The sequence below is a fragment of the Rhinichthys klamathensis genome, unplaced genomic scaffold, assembly GCF_029890125.1.
Source record: "Rhinichthys klamathensis goyatoka isolate OS25496 unplaced genomic scaffold, OSU_Roscu_1.1 h1tg000044l_1, whole genome shotgun sequence".
NCBI classification, from domain to species: domain Eukaryota; kingdom Metazoa; phylum Chordata; class Actinopteri; order Cypriniformes; family Leuciscidae; genus Rhinichthys; species Rhinichthys klamathensis.
The window spans coordinates 439,694-459,563 of record NW_026606591.1 but is presented as its reverse complement, the minus strand read 5'-3'; the positions used below and the strand labels follow the sequence as shown (position 1 = coordinate 459,563).

At 37.5% G+C, this 19,870-nt stretch overlaps 1 protein-coding gene across 5 annotated transcripts in view; it reads left to right on the top strand.

Annotated features, from left to right (window-relative positions):
* The window catches only part of inpp4b (inositol polyphosphate-4-phosphatase type II B), a 204,401-nt gene that overhangs the window by 118,801 nt on the left and 65,730 nt on the right, over positions 1–19,870 (top strand). For all 5 annotated transcript variants that reach the window (XM_056247211.1, XM_056247209.1, XM_056247210.1 and 2 more), the window contains 2 exons: positions 1,809–1,917; positions 16,423–16,603. In XM_056247211.1, the coding sequence (XP_056103186.1) occupies positions 1,809–1,917; positions 16,423–16,603 (290 nt within the window). The remainder of the gene's footprint in view (positions 1–1,808; positions 1,918–16,422; positions 16,604–19,870) is intronic.

The following is a 19,870-nucleotide window of genomic DNA, read 5'->3' as shown; positions in this document are numbered from 1 at the left end:
ACCGCAGCTTGTTTATGCTCTAAGCAACCGCCTATACATTCTTAAAAATGAAGGTTCTTTATTGGCACTGATGGTTCCATTAAGAACCTTCGACATCCATGGAATCTTTCCATTCCACAAAAGGTTCTTTATAGTGGAAAAGAGTTCTTTCGATTATTGAAACCTTTAGTTTTAAGCCTTAAACTCTGAGGTGAATCACTGGAATGAATCTCATAAAGTCATTGTATTGTCAGAACAGTTGCAACAAACACAAGTGTTTTACAACCTCACATTTTTAAAGGATATGAAATATACACGGAATATATTATTTTTGCACAGTTGCACAGTAGTTGGTTCATGGAGCGATCCATTTGTTCCCCGTAGCACGAATGTTTAGTCGTCTAATGATGCCTGAGATTGTGTTCCTGAAGTTCTGAGGTTTTGTCCTGAAGAGTCCATGAGCCCAATGTTCCCATGATATTTCATTAAAAATGAGAAATTCATTCATTTATGGTATTCATAAATTAAATATAGTGGTTGGAGTGTCTGCAACGTGTGTGTGTGTGTAAAATAAATATAATAATATACACTACCATTCAAAAGTTTGGGGTCAGTAAGAATTATTTTCTTTTATTTTTGAAAGAAAATAAGAAATTAAAACGTTTATTCAGCAAGGATGCATTAAATTGTTCAAAAGTGACAGTAAAAACATTTATAATGTTACAAAAGATTGTATTTCAAATAAATGCTGTAATTTTGAACTTTCTATTCATCAAAAAATCAACATTGTTGTCAATGTTGGCAACATTGATACCAAAAATAAATGTTTATTGAGCATCAAAAATCATCATATTAGAGTGATTTCTGAAGGATCATGTGACACTGAAGACTGGAGTAATGATGCTGAAAGTTCAGCTTTGATCACAGGAATAAATTACATGATTACATGTTGATTGTGGGTAGTTAAAGGTGAACTAAGTAACTTTTTTTACCTTAACCGAACAGCTTTGGACTCATTGTAATGTTTATATTACTGATTTCGTGTTGAATGGTGGTCGTCTCGTACCCCCCTGGTGCCTGTGAGCCGCAAAACCACCCTTGCAACTTTGGGCCGGCGGGCCGCCTCAGTGTTAGGAAGTATCGTGTGATATCAGGTCTCGCGAGGTAACGAATTGCTTTACGGCAAAACACAGATCTGATAAAATTCTGATAAAATGAGCATCAAACAGAAATAAGCCGGCGCCGTATACATGTGCTGTTGGGCGCGCGCAGCTCTTAAAGGGGCCATACCTTATTTCCACTCGTTACAGCATCCATCCTACTGAACAGGTACCGGTGTACAGGGGGAGGGGATCCGGCCGTGAGTGCGAGCCATCTCTGCGTTAGTGCTATTCACGACAGTACAAGTACTCCACAGCGACTCTAGGGGTCGCTGTTTGACAAAAACGGAATTCCTACTTAGTGCTGCTTTAAGTACTATGTACTGAGTAGTAACTGGAAATGTGGATATACAGTGTAAGTTTCTGAAGCATATACCATCTTGCTCATATTACGGGTGATATTCAGGAGTATTAATTCTGGAGCCTTGCTGTTGCGCAGGCGATTTCCATACTTGAAACGCTTCACACATTTAAATATGTCTAAACCGCACGTGGTTCCACTCTACACCCTGTTCAATAGATGCATCACAGTTCTTCAGCCGGAACAGGCTGTTTGGATGTATTCGCAGAACAACAGGAAAGCACATAAAACAAGACGTAAACGGTGCGCCGTGGGCTTGTTTGTGATTTGTAAGGCCTGTTGAAGGATGTTTGCTGTTTCCTCCACAGATTCCTTCTATGATGTGGTCACAGTAGGAGCTCCGGCATCACATTCGCAAGGCTTCAAGAGCGGAGGCTTGCAGAAACTGCTCGGCAAATACGAATCCGAGAAGAAGAGGTCAGTCTCCACACGTATGCACACGCCATGCTCACATGGTTGTTTTGCTCTGGTGATGAAGAATGATGTATTAGACCATGAAAGCCTCCATCTGTGCATGAGGTATAAACTAGGAAAGACGCTTTTTGAATACAAAATATGTCATTTACTGTATGTCATTTGTGCGGAGATTATTTTATACAAGATTAGTTAGTCAACATTGAGTTTTTCATTTAATGAGATATTATAAATTCATGTAATGCTTGTCATCCGTGTCTTTATTATCTGAAACATGAAATATTTTGAGACCACAGGCTGTCAAGCTCAGAAAAAAAAGGTGGCAAAACACTATAAACGTATTGCACATTGGCTTTGTTTGATGCACATAGCGATAGGAGCGAGTCTCAGGAACTTGCACTGTGCAAATTGATTATTTTGCTAGAGAGAAAAATAAGCCGCATGAGCTTCAGCACATTTAGATGCATTTCTAGGGAATTGTACGAAGGTTGCATCATTCGGAAGCAGAACTCTAATCCGCACGTTCACATTTTTATCTTTTTGAAGTTAATATCGTTGATGTTTTTTTCCTTTAGGCTCAAATATTTTCCCTCATTAAGACTCTTTAAGTTGATCAATCGGTTAATCCGATGAATGATGGAGTTGTTTCACAATTCCTCACACATTCCAGTTGCCCTGATTCGTGAACCCAATAGCGCTATGATTTTCTGACTTATTGATTTTGAATGAAGCCTAGACTTTCAGGATTTTACATTCATAGTTGTACTATCGGAGTAGAGCAGGGGGTGTCCAAGGTCCGGCCCCGCAGGCCAATTGTGGCCCGGGGATACATTTTAAAAGGCCCGCAGCTTGTCTATTAAAATACATTATATGTGGCCTGCCACGCATCATTTACAAATCATGCAGTTTCACAGTGCCAACACAAGCTGACAGTACTAGATTTTAGGCCAGGTGTAGCAGTAAACCGTGAGTGAAACTAAATTTGATCACTGATAAGCACTGCCATTTCTGTCGCTTATGAAAAACATTAAACGCGGCAAAAGCGGCACACGGACCATTTATTATCTCTGCCTAAAAGACAGCGCAGCAGAAATGCGTTTACTCTCGATCATGTGACCAGTAGACAGCTCAGTGAGATCCAGTGAGAAGCGCTCAGGAGTCTCCGATACAAACACAAACGTCTTGGGGATTTAAACTAGTTTAAAGCCAGATGAAACCAGCGCTGACGTTCTCAACAACATTGACGCGGAAAAACATCTGATGCGACAAACAATCCAGGTAGAATACTTTTCAATCCACCAATCACCAACATTTACCATGGATTTACTGTAGTAACACTAACTGTAGACTTGGTATAGAAGTAGAAATGTGGGATATTCATATCGAATTGTATTATGATATTAATGTAGAGATGTATTAAGTGTTAAAGTCCCCCTGTGGTGAAAATCAAGCTTTTAATGTTGTTTAAATGTCTATGTGGTGTTTTTAATGTGCTTTAAGACAAACCGTGTGTAAATGCATAAGTCGACAGCATTGCTAAGTATTTTCTGCTTAAAACTGCAGTGAACCAAAGACAGTCTCAAAAACACGGTTTGAAATCGCTGGTGTTTCTGACGTCACACACTACCTTGTAACCAATCAGATCAACGTGTGATCGTCAACCAGTGGATCTCTGAGCTGAGTGAGTGAGTGGAGGCGGGGCTCATTTGCATATTCATAGAACCGCGTATATTAATTAGGCTATTTTAAGGCATGAGGATTTTTTTCAAGGAAAAAACGTTTAAATGTGTCATTTTGGTGATTTAAAGATTAGTTTAAAGGGATACAATAATTGACTACAGGGGGACTTTAAATAAAATATAGGGCAAATTGCAGATACATTTGATATAAGATAGTTTTGTGCGTTTGTATTTATACTAAATGTGTTGATCGACTAAATACCATAAAACCATTCTAGATACCATAGAAACCATATTGTTATATTTGTTTTTACCGTGGTAGTGAGGTGCCATGTGTGGTTTTACCTGTGGGCATCATGATCTAAATGTATGATGCTCAAGATGATCAATGGTTAATTTGAATAAGAGTAGAGTTATTATTAGTAGGTAAGAATATTAAAATTTTACCCTTTAAGAATGAGGGTTTAAAATTGTACACGTTATTGTTTTTTATTGATGTATATATATATATATATATATCATAATGGAGGTGTGTCGACAACATAGAATCTGGCCCCTGAAGAAAAAAAAAAGTTTTTTTTCCAGATGTTATTGTTTTTATTATTGTTAAATCAGCCTTAAAGGGTTAGTTCACCCAAAAATGCAAATTCTGTCAGTAATTACTTCCCCTCATGTTGTTCCAACCCCGTAAGACTTTCGTTCATCTTCGGGACACAAATTAAGATATTTTTGATTAAATCTGAGAGCTGGATCACTCCTCCATAGGCTTCTTAAGGGATTGAACTTGCCGGCCCAGAAAAGTTATTAAAGACATCGTTAAAATAGTCCGAGTGACTACAGTGGCTCAATCTTAAGTTTATCAAGCGACGAAAATACTTTTTGTGCGCAAAAAACAAACAAAAATGACGACTTTATTCAACTATTCATCTCCTTCTCTGTTCGGCCGTGATATTTCACGTAGTGAAACTACGCAAGATTTCTAGGTTGCACGTCACACGTAGGCTCACTATTGGCCAACGCTGGTCATGTGTGTGATGCGTGACTACAACCTAAAAAGCTTTGCGTAGTTTCACTACGTGAAATATCACGGCCGTACAGAGAAGGAAATGAATAGTTGAAATAAAGTCGTTATTTTTGTTTGTTTGTTGCGCACAAAAAGTATTCTCGTCGCCTGATAAACTTAAGATTGAGCCACTGTAGTCACTCGGACTATTTTAACGATGTCTTTAATAACTTTTCTGGGCCGGCCAGTTTCGATCCCTTTAGATTTAATCAAAAATATCTTAATTTGTGTTCCGAAGATGAACGAAAGTCTTACGGGGTTGGAACAACATGAGGGAGAGTGATTACTGACAGAATTTTCATTTTTGGGTGAACTAACCCTTTAAATCAGATCAGCCTTTATCTCGTCTTCTCAACAGTGGTCGTGCTTGACATACAGTATCAGGCTAAAACCACTTTGTACTGTCATGAGTAATCAGTGTTCACTTGTGATGGCAGAAGTTTAGTATACGTTTCAAATTGTAGGTGCTCCTGGAATACAGTTATAGTGGAACTGTTCTTTCTCTCTCTGGAGTCTTTAATGACTTTAGTAACTTCAGAGTCGGACAGTTTCCCAGTTGGATCCCATCGGCACAGCTCTGGAGACTCTCCTGACATGTTTGTCACTCTCAAATGAATCGTGACCGTCTCTCTCTCTCTCGTCCATCTGCCACTCCTTCTCCTTTATATTCTGTACAGTTTGTCCTCTCAGAGATGGTGTATTAGAAAGCCTGGCAGTCATTGAGCAGTTTCTGTGTCCTTGCCGTCACACCAAACATTTCAAATATGAGTGTTTTTTTTTTTTTTTTGTTATTCCCAGCCCTCTAAAGAAGAAGCAAAAGCATGTCATGTCATTTCAGCCCCCTTGTGATATCCATAAGTAAAGAGCTCCACAACACACATTTCTCTTATTCGGTTATTTGCATTTTTGTGAAGGATCACAGATGGCTTTTGTGGATGCAATCTTAGGGGGGGGGTTGTCGATCCGAGGCTGATCTTGTGAACGTGTCCATTTTTTTTAATCATTTAAGTTGTACTTCGCTCAAACCACAGGACAGACTAATTAAAAAACCAAGCAAAGTCCAATTATTTTCTTTACAGGGCCGGGGTTTTTCATGTGACTGAGCCTGACCGACAGAGGAATACTAGTATGAAGGGATTCAACATCCTTTCATAAGTTTCCATCCTCCAGTGGTGGGAAGATTTATCAGTCGAGAGCGCCACTGATACGAGGCAAGGACATTTGCCGTTTCTACCATAGAGAAATCAATTTGTGAAAGAGCGTTCGCGCTGCACATTAATCCAGGCTGAGACGGGCCTCATTTTGTTTCCTTTCTGAGTTTGCTAATGTTTTACTTCATGCTCAGATTTTCCCTTTTTTTTTTTTTTCTCACAAGCTGAGAAAGTCCTTCCTTTTTTAGAATGCTTTCTAAACAGTGCTGTATTAAATTTGCATATACAGTTAATGATGCTTGTTAAAGGGAAAGTTCACCCAACAATTAAAATCGGCATAATTGTGTTCTTCCAAACCCGTGTGACTTTCTTTGGAAAGTAAAAGGTATTTAAAGATTGCACTTTTGCATGCAATTACAATGAATGAAGACTAAGGGTTTGTTCACACTTCAGTTCGCTTGGTTCGTTTGGTCCAAACCCCAAAAAAGCAAACGTTCACATTGGCATTTTAACACCGAATCTAAAGGCATAGGGAGGATTCATTCACAACCTGATTGGTCAGCTTTTATTACGGATGGACTCAACTTACCGAACATAAATAACTATGCTGTGTTCTGGGATAAATGCGCTCGCTGTGTGTGCGTAGCTTCATATGATGGTATTTTGACCAGCTGAGAACTCGTGAAGAACTTATAAAATGTGTAAAGGAGTCGGCTGGAATCCCTGCGTCACACACACACACACACACACACACACACACACACACACAGATCTGCTGCGAGGATGACAGCGTTCACACTTATTCAAATAAGTGACAGAGCAATCGCACCAGGGTTCGTTCTAATCCAACCAAACATGCCAAGTGTGAACTGGTTTTATCACCTGAATCAGTTGATTCATTCGATAGATCCGACTCAAAAGAATGAAATGTTCACAATCCGGCTAAGCAGAACTATGGCAGATAGAGTTTCGGTGAATATTGATTTAAATTTGGTTGGTCGCTCACAAAAAGCTACTTTCAAAGACTTGAAAGTATAGTGTAGTGTCGTATAGGCTACTTTTATGGTACTTTTAAGTCCTTTTTGAAGCCTAAAAGATTGAGTCCCCATTGTAGTTGCATGGAAAAGAGCGACCGAATGCATTCTTCAAAAAGTCTCCTTTTGTGTTCCACTGACGAAAAAGCTTTTGAACGACACGAGTATAAATAAATAATGCAAAATGATCTCTTTAACTTCCATTCTAGGTTGTTTTTTAATCTCTGAACACATAAAGGGGGAGTTCACACAATATGCAACAATGACAAAGTAGTGCAGCAGAACTCGTGCGTGAACGATCAGTTTGTGTATTTTCATGGACAATGAGAGATGACCTCACGAGCAAACCCATATTCATTCACAACATCCGCCCGGACCTTCCTGGAAAGCAACCTTTTAGCTTTTTCTTTGATTAGAGGACAAATAATTGGACAGACACGATTATTGGCCATTATTAATGCATCGCAAGAAAGAGGATGCTGGGGGAAAAAAGGACGCTGAAAGCGAAATGAAAGAGCCATCTGTCTTTTCTTCTGCCTATAGAGCCAAGCAGGGAAGAATCCATCAGGTCAGGGCTGGACGCTCGGCCCGATGTAATATGCAGCTACAGTGGCTTTGATTGGCCTGCTATGTGAGAGCCAATCAATATCCATTTCTCTGGTTCCCTGAGGCCGCCTCCGAGCCCGAGCATTTATTTCTCTTTAACGTCCGCTAGCTTTTTATTTGCCTTTAATTTGAGCGTGTCTGCATGACTAGAATGTTCTGTCGTTTAGCAGTCGATTTGCTTTCTGCACAGTGATAATCGTCTTCTTCCAGATGGCGGGATCGAGTGTTTTTGTGGTGGATTTGAGTGTGTGTACTTTGACTACACACCTGCTAACAGGGAACGTTCTCGGAATTTTGGCAAACGTTCTGGAATGGTTCTCTCAAAGTTCTAAACCAATGTAATGGTTCCAGTAACGGTAATAGATAGGGGTGTAACGATACCCTCATGTTACGATTCGATACATATCACGATACTGAACTCACGATACGATATTGTTGCGATACTCCAAGACATATGGTAAAAGGTTGACAAAAAATGCACTGTTGATTAAAATGCTAAATTTGGGGATGCATTGTGGGTGTAAATTAATATCTTGGACTTGGTGCCGGAAACCCAATGCACAGGACAATAGAGACACCAGAATAAAAATATTCATTATTCTGAAGCTAAAAAAAAACAGAATTATTTTAGACGAATATGCTTGGACAAATAGATATATTTAAAATAATGTAGGCCACTTTTACTGGTAACATCAGACATTTGGCAGTATCAGGACCCGCAAATATTCCCAAATTGCATTATTATACATTATATTCAACATTATATATACGGCAGTTAATATAGTACTGACACTAAAACTCTGAAAACTTGAATTTTTTTTCTCACACAGTAGTTTTCATTTTGGGTGAACTATCCACGATACAGATTGTTGCATTTTTGTTTTTCGATATATTGTGACACGATATATTTTGACACCCCTAGTAACAGAATGTCCGTTCAAAAGTTATCTGGTCTTTAATAATGTTCTCAAAACATTCCTTTAAAGTTGCTACTTTTTTAGAAATTAACCTTCACATAATATTTGCAAAATGAAAAAATGGAATGTTCCATTAAAGTTCATGCAACCAAGAAAACGTTTTATCCAATTAAAAAATGAATGTTTTGAACGTTCAGAGAATTTAACTTAATGGGAATCTTGGCCAATAACATATTTTTGTTTGCTATTATGAGTGTTGTTCCTGCTTTGGAGTGAATAGGAATGCTAAGAGATCGCTTCCTCCATGTTATATACCCCCGATACCAGTTTGGTGTAAACTCTTGTCCTGTGGACATCCATAAATGTCTCTCTGCCTTTACATTTGTACATTTAATCCGAGACACACCAAAGATGTGGGCCTGATTGCACTGAGGGGCTTGGCGTTTCCTTTTTCTCTCATTAGCATCATTTTAATTTCCATTGATCATTTATGAATATCCAGACTGCACATTGACTGATCTTCAAGTATGGAGGATGTGGCTAATGGTAGCGCTCCTTTGAAATACTTCCTGCTGTTCTGTGGCGAAATCTCCCTCTTCCCTGCTGTGTGTGTTTGATGCTGCGGTGTGGATTATTTTAGGCTAGTCATGCACCCTTTTGAAGAACTGTATATTTGATAATAGACTTTAGAGTAGACAGTATGTTTAATTTTATGACAATAATGCTTTGTGGAAGATGTTTTGACTCTGTAGCTGCTCAAGCTATGAGGCTACTGGTAATTTGAAGTGGTTCAAATTAGAAAAAATAGTTGGAATCAATATATGCAAAGATAAAGGTAACTATGCTAAAGGTACAAAACAGACCCGTTCGCAAAGACCCGCCCCCTTTAGTTGCTTTGGCTATGTCCGACAAGCCACGCCCTCCGATCATCTCTTCCTTCTATTTATAGCGTCATATAAACATGAATGAACATCAGAAGGAATGTTGTTTCAACCGCGGAAAGACGTCAGTACACTCCATTTTTCAAGTTCAAGTCCACCGACGTTAATCTACTAACTCTCTTGACTGCTTGGTCGGACAAAATGGCGGATCCTGTGGATGGTCGGATTATGATTGGTCAGATCGCCTGTCAATCAAACTCCCGGCAAAGTATCTGGCACAAACACAATAAGGATATCAATACCCTTAAAAAGACTTCAAATGTAATGTTTTTGATTAACACTTAACTAATAAAACTAAACTAAACCATTTTTTACCATTAAAGACCATTAAAGAAAATAAATACTGCTATTTTTAACACTTAAAATTGAGATCTACTCCTAAATATAAAACTTTTTATAAAAAAATATACATTTACATTTTAATATAATTTAATAGTTATTTTAATAATACTACAATATCATTGTTATATGTATATGTATACAGGTCCTTCTCAAAAAATTAGCATATTGTGATAAAGTTAATTATTTTCCATAATGTAATGATAAAAATTAAACTTTCATATATTATAGATTCATTGCACACCAACTGAAATATTTCAGGTCTTTTATTGTTTTAATACTGATGATTTTGGCATACAGCTCATGAAAACCCAAAATTCCTGTCTCAAAAAATTAGCATATTTCATCCGACCAATAAAAGAAGTGTTTTTAATACAAAAAAAAAAGTCAACCTTCAAATAATTATGTTCAGTTATGCACTCAATAGTCAATACTTGGTCGGGAATCCTTTTGCAGAAATGACTGCTTCAATGCGGCGTGGCATGGAGGCAATCAGCCTGTGGCACTGCTGAGGTGTTATGGAGGCCCAGGATGCTTCGATAGCGGCCTTAAGCTCATCCAGAGTGTTGGGTCTTGCGTCTCTCAACTTTCTCTTCACAATATCCCACAGATTCTCTATGGGGTTCAGGTCAGGAGAGTTGGCAGGCCAATTGAGCACAGTAATACCATGGTCAGTAAACCATTTACCAGTGGTTTTGGCACTGTGAGCAGGTGCCAGGTCGTGCTGGAAAAATGAGATCTTCATCTCCATAAAGCTTTTCAGCAGATGGAAGCATGAAGTGCTCCAAAATCTCCTGATAGCTAGCTGCATTGACGCTGCCCTTGATAAAACACAGTGGACCAACACCAGCAGCTGACATGGCACCCCAGACCATCACTGACTGTGGGTACTTGACACTGGACTTCAGGCATTTTGGCATTTCCTTCTCCCCAGTCTTCCTCCAGACTCTGGCACCTTGATTTCCGAATGACATGCAAAACTGAGCAACAGTCCAGTGCTGCTTCTCTGTAGCCCAGGTCAGGCACTTCTGCTGCTGTTTCTGGTTCAAAAGTGGCTTGACTGGGGAATGCGGCACCTGTAGCCCATTTCCTGCACACGCCTGTGCACGGTGGCTCTGGATGTTTCTACTCCAGACTCAGTCCACTGCTTCTGCAGGACCCCCAAGGTCTGGAATCGGTCCTTCTCCACAATCTTCCTCAGGGTCCGGTCACCTCTTCTCGTTGTGCAGCGTTTTTTGCCTCACTTTTTCCTTCCCACAGACTTCCCACTGAGGTGCCTTGATACAGCACTCTGGGAACAGCCTATTTGTTCAGAAATTTCTTTCTGTCTTACCCTCTTGCTTGAGGGTGTCAATGATGGCCTTCTGGACAGCAGTCAGGTCGGCAGTCTTATCCATGATTGCGGTTTTGAGTAATGAAACAGGCTGGGAGTTTTTAAAAGCCTCGGGAATCTTTTGCAGTTGTTTAGAGTTTTTAGCTCGTTTAGAGACCCTTTTCATGATATGCTTATTTTTGAGACAGGAATTTTGGGTTTTCATGAGCTGTATGCCAAAATCATCAGTATTAAAACAATAAAAGACCTGAAATATTTCAGTTGGTGTGCAATGAATCTAAAATATATGAAAGTTTAATTTTTTATCATTACATTATGGAAAATAATGAACTTTATCACATTATGCAAATTTTTGAAGAAGGACCTGTATATATATATATATATATATATATATATATATATAATATGTACAGAAAATTATTTATATTTATTTACTGCTGTCTTATATTTTAAACAATTTGTATGTAAAATGTCACAGAACATTTCCGGATTACAACTTACTGCATCTGTGAATCATTATTTTGAATCATTTCATTTAAACGAACTAGCTGAATGAACTGACAAAATGACTGTGACTACAACGCTAATCAGACTATTTGCTATATCTCCCAATGATATTCGAGTATTGTGTCTGCCTCGTTTTGCCATCTACTTTGCCCACTTGTGAATGAAAATGCAAAAACACATCTGCAGATTGGGTCTGGGCTTTGAGATTGGGAGAAGCTGGAGGGCTTGTGATGAATGAGTCGGCTGTGGCACAAATGCTGTTTTCTTGAAGCTAGGTTTATAAAGAACCTCTTCAGGCTAGATCGGGTCTGGCTCTCCTGAGGTGTTCGGCCAACAAGTCATTAGCCATCGTGCCGGGTCTCAGATGGCATCATGTTCCTGCCACTTCCTGTGAATCACATCCTAATAAGTGTTGTGATGAAACGTCACACTCTCTCTGTCCTACATTCACTTGATTTATAGGACACTGACATTAATCGATTTTAGAATGTTTTTGTTTCATCAGTCTCAGAGTTGTTCACATATTGTACAGCGTTATTGTACATTAAAAGTATACCTAATGGCACACAAAATAATAGGATCTGAAGTAGTTTTTTATGATAATGTACATTTATGCACTGTAAATATTGAAAAATATTTATTGTGCTACCAAAAAATCTAAATGTAATACTGTGACTCAAATGAATCTTTGCAAAATTAAATTGCAATGAACTGAATCACTAAATCAAACCAAATTGACTTTTCTAAACGCTTTTGAGTGATACCTCAAATTAATTGATTAATCTATTTTTAGCCAATTCATTGTCTGAACTAATCAATTTGATTAAAAATCAAACTGGTTGGAATTAAATTTTGTGAACCCTATTGAGTACTGGCTCAAATGGTCTATTTTTTAAATGCGTCAATTGAAATGAAGTGTCTGAATGAATTGAGTCGCTAAAACTCAAATTTCTAAACACATTTGGAGCAATAAATAAAAATAAAAACTGAATCTGAACAATTTAATTGAAATGAACTATCTGAATGAGTCGATTTGATTAAAACAAAATGAACACTATCGGATGAATGATTCAGTAGATACATTTTTTGAACCAGTCGATTGAAATGAATTGTCGGAATGAACAGAATTGCTCAATAACTCAAAGGAATCATTCAATCTGTTTTTGAAGCAACTCACTGAAATGAGTTGTCTAAATGAACCAATTTGAAGTAATGAATCAATTGAATCGGCAAAACTTTTTAAAACCAGTTCATAAAAATGAGCTGCCGGAACGAAGCAATTTGATTAAAACAAACCTAAATGAACACTATAGCAACAGTGACTCAAATCAATAGTGAATGCCCCAGTTCTTTAAAATGAAATAATTTCTCTAAAACAGACTATTTGCAGAAACGTTTGTGAATACGATCAGTGATTAATCCAATTAATTGGTGGGACTACAAAAGTTGATTGAAATGAACTGGTCCTTACCAGCCGATTCACTGTAATGAAGTAGTTTTGTCAGTCTATAATGCTAAATTTGTTGGAATGTATTTAAGTTAGTCACTACTTTTTGCTCCCCTACACTGACATTAACCATCAGTTTGACTTTTGGAGTGTATTCCCTGCTGTGTTGTGTCACTTTAGACCTGCTAAATGAGTCCGGTAGCTTGTGTTATTGATGTTCTCTCATATGTTTCTCTGTCCTCTGGTGTGCGTCTCCTCTCTTTAAGCAAGGCCTTTTATTGTGCTCAGAGCGGCGATGGTTAGCGATCCTCCCGAGAGCCAATTATCTGAAGTCTCGCCCGGATACGCTGATCTAGGATCAGGGCACTAACTCCAGCACCACAAACAAACTTACGAACGGACGGTGGCCGGCTGAACTAGCGGGAAAGACTGATGTCACCGCCCGCAGGTTCTCCTCATCATCACCAGTTCCAGTGTGGATCATGTCGTTCTGTGTTTGACGCCATCTTAAGAAATCTCACGACTGCCACTAAAAGCGGATACTCGTGACTTTGGCCTTATCTAACATTCAAGCACTTATCATCATGCATTTGTTCAAGTGGACACATTTATGACTATATTGAGAGAAACTGGCGTTTGACTTCAATACACATGGCAGGGCTCTCATTTATGAGTAACTGATGGAGCAATATTTGTAATGGCAAATTTATTATAAATGAATTCCAGATGGGACTAATAACAGTAAAGTAATTTGCACCCTTTGTACGGTTGAATTGAATTATCATAAAAGCACAATAAGTGTGATTATAATTGAAACACGGTCTGTGAGTGTCACAATAGTTCAGAGAATTACGCTTATAATGGCGAATTAGTGTTCATTTTAAATGTGATGCTGTTTAATGAATCTAATATCAAATTTCTTATAAATGCAAAAAAAATCTACCTACTGTATTTCATCCATAATATCAGTATTGATGAAATACAGTAGATAGATTTATATATATATATATAATATAATACATATTTTTATATATACATAATTTATACATGTATTATATAATATAATAGTATAATGTAATATATATATGTACATATATAATAGTACCTTTATCATTTATCAGTGTAAATAATACAAATTAATCATAATGTGTAATATAATATATAAATGATATAATATATATAAATATAAAAAATATATACATAAATTTGTATAACTATATAATTAAAAATAGTTTAATTATATATTGTTAATTGGAATATTTTAGTAATATTTATAATTTTATATTAATATAATTCATATTTTAACATGTATTGATATATATATATTAGGGCTGTCAAACGATTAATCGCATCCAAAATAAAAGTTTGTGTTTACATAATAAATGTGTGTGTACTGTGTATAATTATTTTTAATACATAAATACCCACACATGCATGTGTATTTAAGAAATATTTGCATGTATATACTGTATATCGACTGAATGTAGCCTATATATAATGTATATTTTATATAAATATAAACATTTTATATATAAATAACATATTTTTCTTAAATATATACATGTGTGCATTTATATACAAAATAATTATACACAGTACACACACATATATTATGTAAACACAAACTTTTATTTTGGATGCGATTAATCGTTTGACAGCCCTAATATATATATATATATATATATATATATATATATATATATATATATATATATATATATATATAATAGTGCCTGTATGTACAGTATCAATCATCAGTGTAAATAATAAAAAATAATTCTATTTAATATAATATATAAATGATATGATATTATACATATGAATATACAAAATAAACATAAAATATTATAACTATATAATTAATTTATTATTTAAATTATATACATTATTTTTCTTTTTTTTCGCATACTGTTTAGCGATTGGCATATTGTAGGAAATGATTGTAAGACATATTCATACTCTAAATGGAGGCCTGAATTAATGTTTGGCATCCTTCACTTTCAGCCCATTGTGAGACGCATGGTCATATTTGCAGACAGAGGTCGTGTATATAAACATCCCGAGGGTCAGAGCGAGGGTAATGCGTCATAAAAAAGTAGATTATGACTTTTTTGGGCTACAAACTGTAAGTGGCCATCAGGGGGAAGAAATGAACAGCTAAAAATGCATGATATATTCCCTTTAAAAGAGCCGTTTGTATTGCCCACCAGCGTCTCCCGAGCTGAGAAACACAGGCCGTGATGTTCAGTATTCACGCAGGGATTGTGATTGGTTCGTCTGGGTTTATTAGATATGTTTCCCGGTCAGATTGCTTCATTGATGTCACAGTGCTGTAATCACACCTTGATGATGAGCAAGATGACGCTCTTCTAGTGCTGGGCGGTATAACGGGTAATACCGAATACCAGTGTTTATTTTTGTTATGATATTCATTTTTAATATACCGCAATATGTCGCTTAAACAACGTTGGGAACGCGGCGCGACACTGTTTGAGAGGGTCTCTTGTCACTGTTGAACTGTGATGATGCACAGCTGTATGTGTTACTAAGATGGATGGGTTAAACTATGATTGATAGCTGTCAAATTATATTACAGTGTTTCCCATACATTGGTTCACAATATCAACACCGCCCGCCACAAATAGATTTTCCAAAAGGCTTTGACATCTGCTGTTCTTCCAGAAACGCCAACGCTATCATTATTGTTCAGTTGTTTTGCCTTTCGGCTCTTTGAAGAAAGAAAAAAAAAACGTTCAACCTCTTTTAATCCAGCGGTGATCTACCCGGTGTAATAACTCACCATTTATTTGATGCATTTGTCCCAGCTGGAACAATTCTTATTAAAGGATTAGTTCACTTTTAAAAAAAACTTTTGCTGATAATTTACTCACCCCCATGTCATCCAAGATGTCCATGTCTTTCTTTCTTCAGTCGAAAAGAAATTAAGGTTTTTGATGAAAACATTCCAGGATTTTTCTCCATATAATGGACTTCAATGGTAGCCAAACGGTTCAAGGTCTAAATGACCGTTTCAGTTCAGCTTCAAAGGGCTTTAAACGATACCAGACGATGAATAAGGGTCTTATCTAGAGAAACGATCTGTCATTTCAAAAATAAATAAAAAAGTTAAAGTGTTATAAGCACAAATGCTCGCCTTGCGAACTCTCCTGTTCGAACTCGTTCATCAAAATGAACAAATCTTTTTTCGAGTCATTGACTATCGAGTCATTGACTCAAAAAAAGATTTGTTCATTTTGATGAACGAGTTCGAACAGGAGAGTTCGCAAGGCGAGCATTAAATAAATGCGTATATTTATTTAATTGTTTAGGCTATTATTTCCTTATTTTTTAATACATTTCAGGAGGTACTGTTCAAAGCGGTGTTCCCCACGATTCTAATTCCTGTGTAAATGCATTTATGCCGCTTCAGAGAAGCAATAAACATTCTGTGTAAATGCACATTTTTGTGTCTCTCTCTCGATGTCCTCCAGCCACAGCACAGCGTATCAGTGCATCTACTATCCCCCGGATCAGACGGCCCGCGCGCGTGAGATCCTGAGTGTGGTGTCCCAGCTCCAGCCGCTGATCTCCGCGCTGGCCGACCAGCTGCTCCAGGCCCAGCACTGCTCCACTGGAGCTCTACGGGACGTCCTGAAGAGCCTGGAGGAGAAGGTGAGCTTCCTCACGCAGTTACACGCGACAGAACGAGGATGTGTTTCAGATAAATGCTGTTCTTTTGAACAACGGATCATGGTTTTCTACAGAAATATGAAATATTTTCATCATTGATAATAATCAGGAAAGCATTAGCATATTAGAGTGATTTCTGAAGGATCATGTGACACTGAAGACTGGAGGAATGATGCTGAAAATTCAGCTTTGATCACAGGAATAAATTACATTTTATAATATTTTAAATTGCAATAATATTTCACAATATTGCTGTTTTTTTTACTGTGTGTTTGTGCGTGCATGTGTGTGTGTGTGTGTTTATTATTGTTAATTAAAACTGAAACCAAAGAAACATTCTCATTAAAAATAAATGTATATAATAACATATGTGACCCGATCTGGCGAAATGAGTCGGAAGTCGCAACGTTCTGTTTTAAGATATGGGCCGATTATGTGGAAAAACAATGAAATAATAGTTGTTGTTGTTTTTTTTTTTTGCTAATTTCAAAGAACAGACATTCAAAAATAATCTCCCAAAGTTTCGTAGTCCAGATAATTGAGTAAAGGTATTTAAATTACTATTAAAGTTTACAAAGTTTTACTAAATTCGCTGGAAATGAACTGCTTTTCTCAACTCCTCTCGTCACCTCTGAGCATTTCCCGGGTATCCCCTGAAACATCACTATCTCTGCTCTTTAAATGGTGTTACACGTTGTATAGAACCAATCAAAAAGCTTGGAAATGTACACAAATGCTGATCATTTGTCGATGGGAAGCCGTTTCGACTGACCGGCACGCGATTGGTCCAGCCACCCTCCTGTCAGACTCGCAGCGAGCGCTCTGTGTAATAAACAAGCTAGCAGATCTCCTCAGAAACATTAAAGTAACAACAGATAGCTTTTGCTCTCGGGCTCCCCCTACAGTTGGAAAACAGTATTGTCCTCTACTACTGTCGTAAACTCTGTCATCCTACATGCACGTGCAATTGTTGACAACCAGGATAGCCCTGAACACTGTAGGAGGAGGTCACATGCAGGTGTTCTGCTTGCATCGCGTGTGAAATGTCTTCATCCCAGGTACAGTGGCATATATTTCAGCATGTCATATGAATATAATTTCATGGGTTTTATTTTTTTTTCTAACGACAAATGATCGCGATGCTCACGTTTACAAGCCAGCGTCATTATAGTAGCCTAGTCTATTGGTTACCGTTTTACTGAATCTATATGATACTTCAATGCAATGTTTGAGTGGTAGATAATAACCATATATCGTCAATATTATAATATCAAGCTACCATAAATGAATCTGCAAATTTTACAAATCGATTTGCATTATAGCTTGAGGCAAGACAAATAAACAAATATCACAGACATGTTAGGTATCCTAAAATATGATTTTATTAATAATCTTCCTCCTTTCTTTGTACATGTTGAGTAGACTACACTTTTTAGGTCAAACATTTGCTATTTGCATTTCATCGATTGCAAAGTTCAAATCAGAACGAGAATACTAGCGATAGCTAACCATCAAAAACTAGAATATCGTTTACTAGCTACCAGATTGATAATTCGCTACTACTCGAGCGAATTAGAGAGGTTAGAGAGAGGCATTCTTTTTTCGATGGGGGGTTCGATGCTCCCTGCACACGCAAGGTCTCTCGCTCGCTTTCTCTCTCTGCCGTCCGCGCGCGTTGGAGCACAGTCTCTGTCTCGCGTGCGCGCTCGCTCTAGATTCCGGGAGATTTGAACTAATTTGCGGTATAACTTGTCGATCACGAGTGGCTCAACAGGTAGATCTATAGATAAACTCATCTTTCAGGCATTTGACCGACCGGGTTGACAATTTAGCGTGAGAAACCGGGGGTGTGGCGTGTGAGCGTGTGAAACCAATCAAATGCGGGTGTCTCACGGCCAATGCGTGAGTTGGCAGCTCTGCAATGTTGATCCTCGTTCTGCCTTTAACGCGATCACTTTCTCTTTTTCTCTTTTTGCTTTGCTCCGATAAAACCTTTGCTTTCTTGTTTTTCTGTGCTGCTTCGGCCATGACTATAACATTTGGCTCGCAAGTCCGATTTTAAGGAAGTGGGGGTGGTGGTGGAAGTGACGTATATGCCGTAAAGCAGTCGAATTTTGTAGTTCTCTTTGTTCGCCGGTTACAACCCGAAACCCGAAGTTTAAAAGTACGATTAAAAACGCTACAGACCCCGTCAGGCTATGGCAGACGTGTCATTCAACCTATTGTAAGTCGATGTACCATCACAAGAGACTTGGAAATATATTATGAAGGTTGAAAAGTTACCTGTTGTTACTTTAAATATCATTAATTTGAGAAATGTCGCTGTCAAAAGTGAGCAAAGTTGCCAAAGCGTCATCAAGCCCCCTGGCCATTGCACACTGAGTCCGCGTTTTTTTCGTATGCGTTTTTTCGTATTGATTCGGTGGCTCCGAATTGTCAAAACACCATTCAAACTGCTTGCTACGGATGCGAAAAACTTACGATTGTTTTGATATAATGGTTGAAAGTTTCGTAGTGTGCACGCGTGATTGACATAACGTGATTGACAAATGTGAATGAGTGTAGCTATTTATCTGCAAGGAAAATCCATTAATGTGTTTGATTAACCCAATATTTAACTGGTATCTCCGTTATGAATTTGTTACGCTGTTATTGTCAACTAGCCTACACTAAGATATGATTGCATAGACTAGCATTATTTGATCTCTGTTTCCTTGTCTCTCTGCCTCTCACTTTCTCTCTCACACACACACAGACAGACAAACACACCCTCTCTCTCAAGCAAAAATGTAGCACCTCTGTTCAATCTTTCTGATTTTAGTACATTTTTTGTAAAAGGTAGGCCTACTGTTAAATTATTTATTCAAATAAAAACTTTAAAATAATTTGAGCTTCAGCCTGGTTTAATAGCATTTATATATTAATGTCTTTGGTCAAAATAAGCTGTAAAATGAATAGTTTATCCCTTTAAATGTAATGGATTTTGAAAGATATCAACAAAAAATGGGCAAAAAACTTTAAAAGCGATTTTCTCAGGTTTTCAATTGGAAAAAGAGGGCAGACGACCATAATTCAAATGTGTATATCTTTACAACCATTCAAGGTATGACTTTGACTTGGATATCAATTGAAAGCTTATGGTCTCCTCTTTCCATTAATACCAAAATCTCAATTTTTAAATTTGGGTCACTATGACTCATTTTGCTGGATCAGGTCACATATTTAGTTATTATTTAATTTTTTTCACCC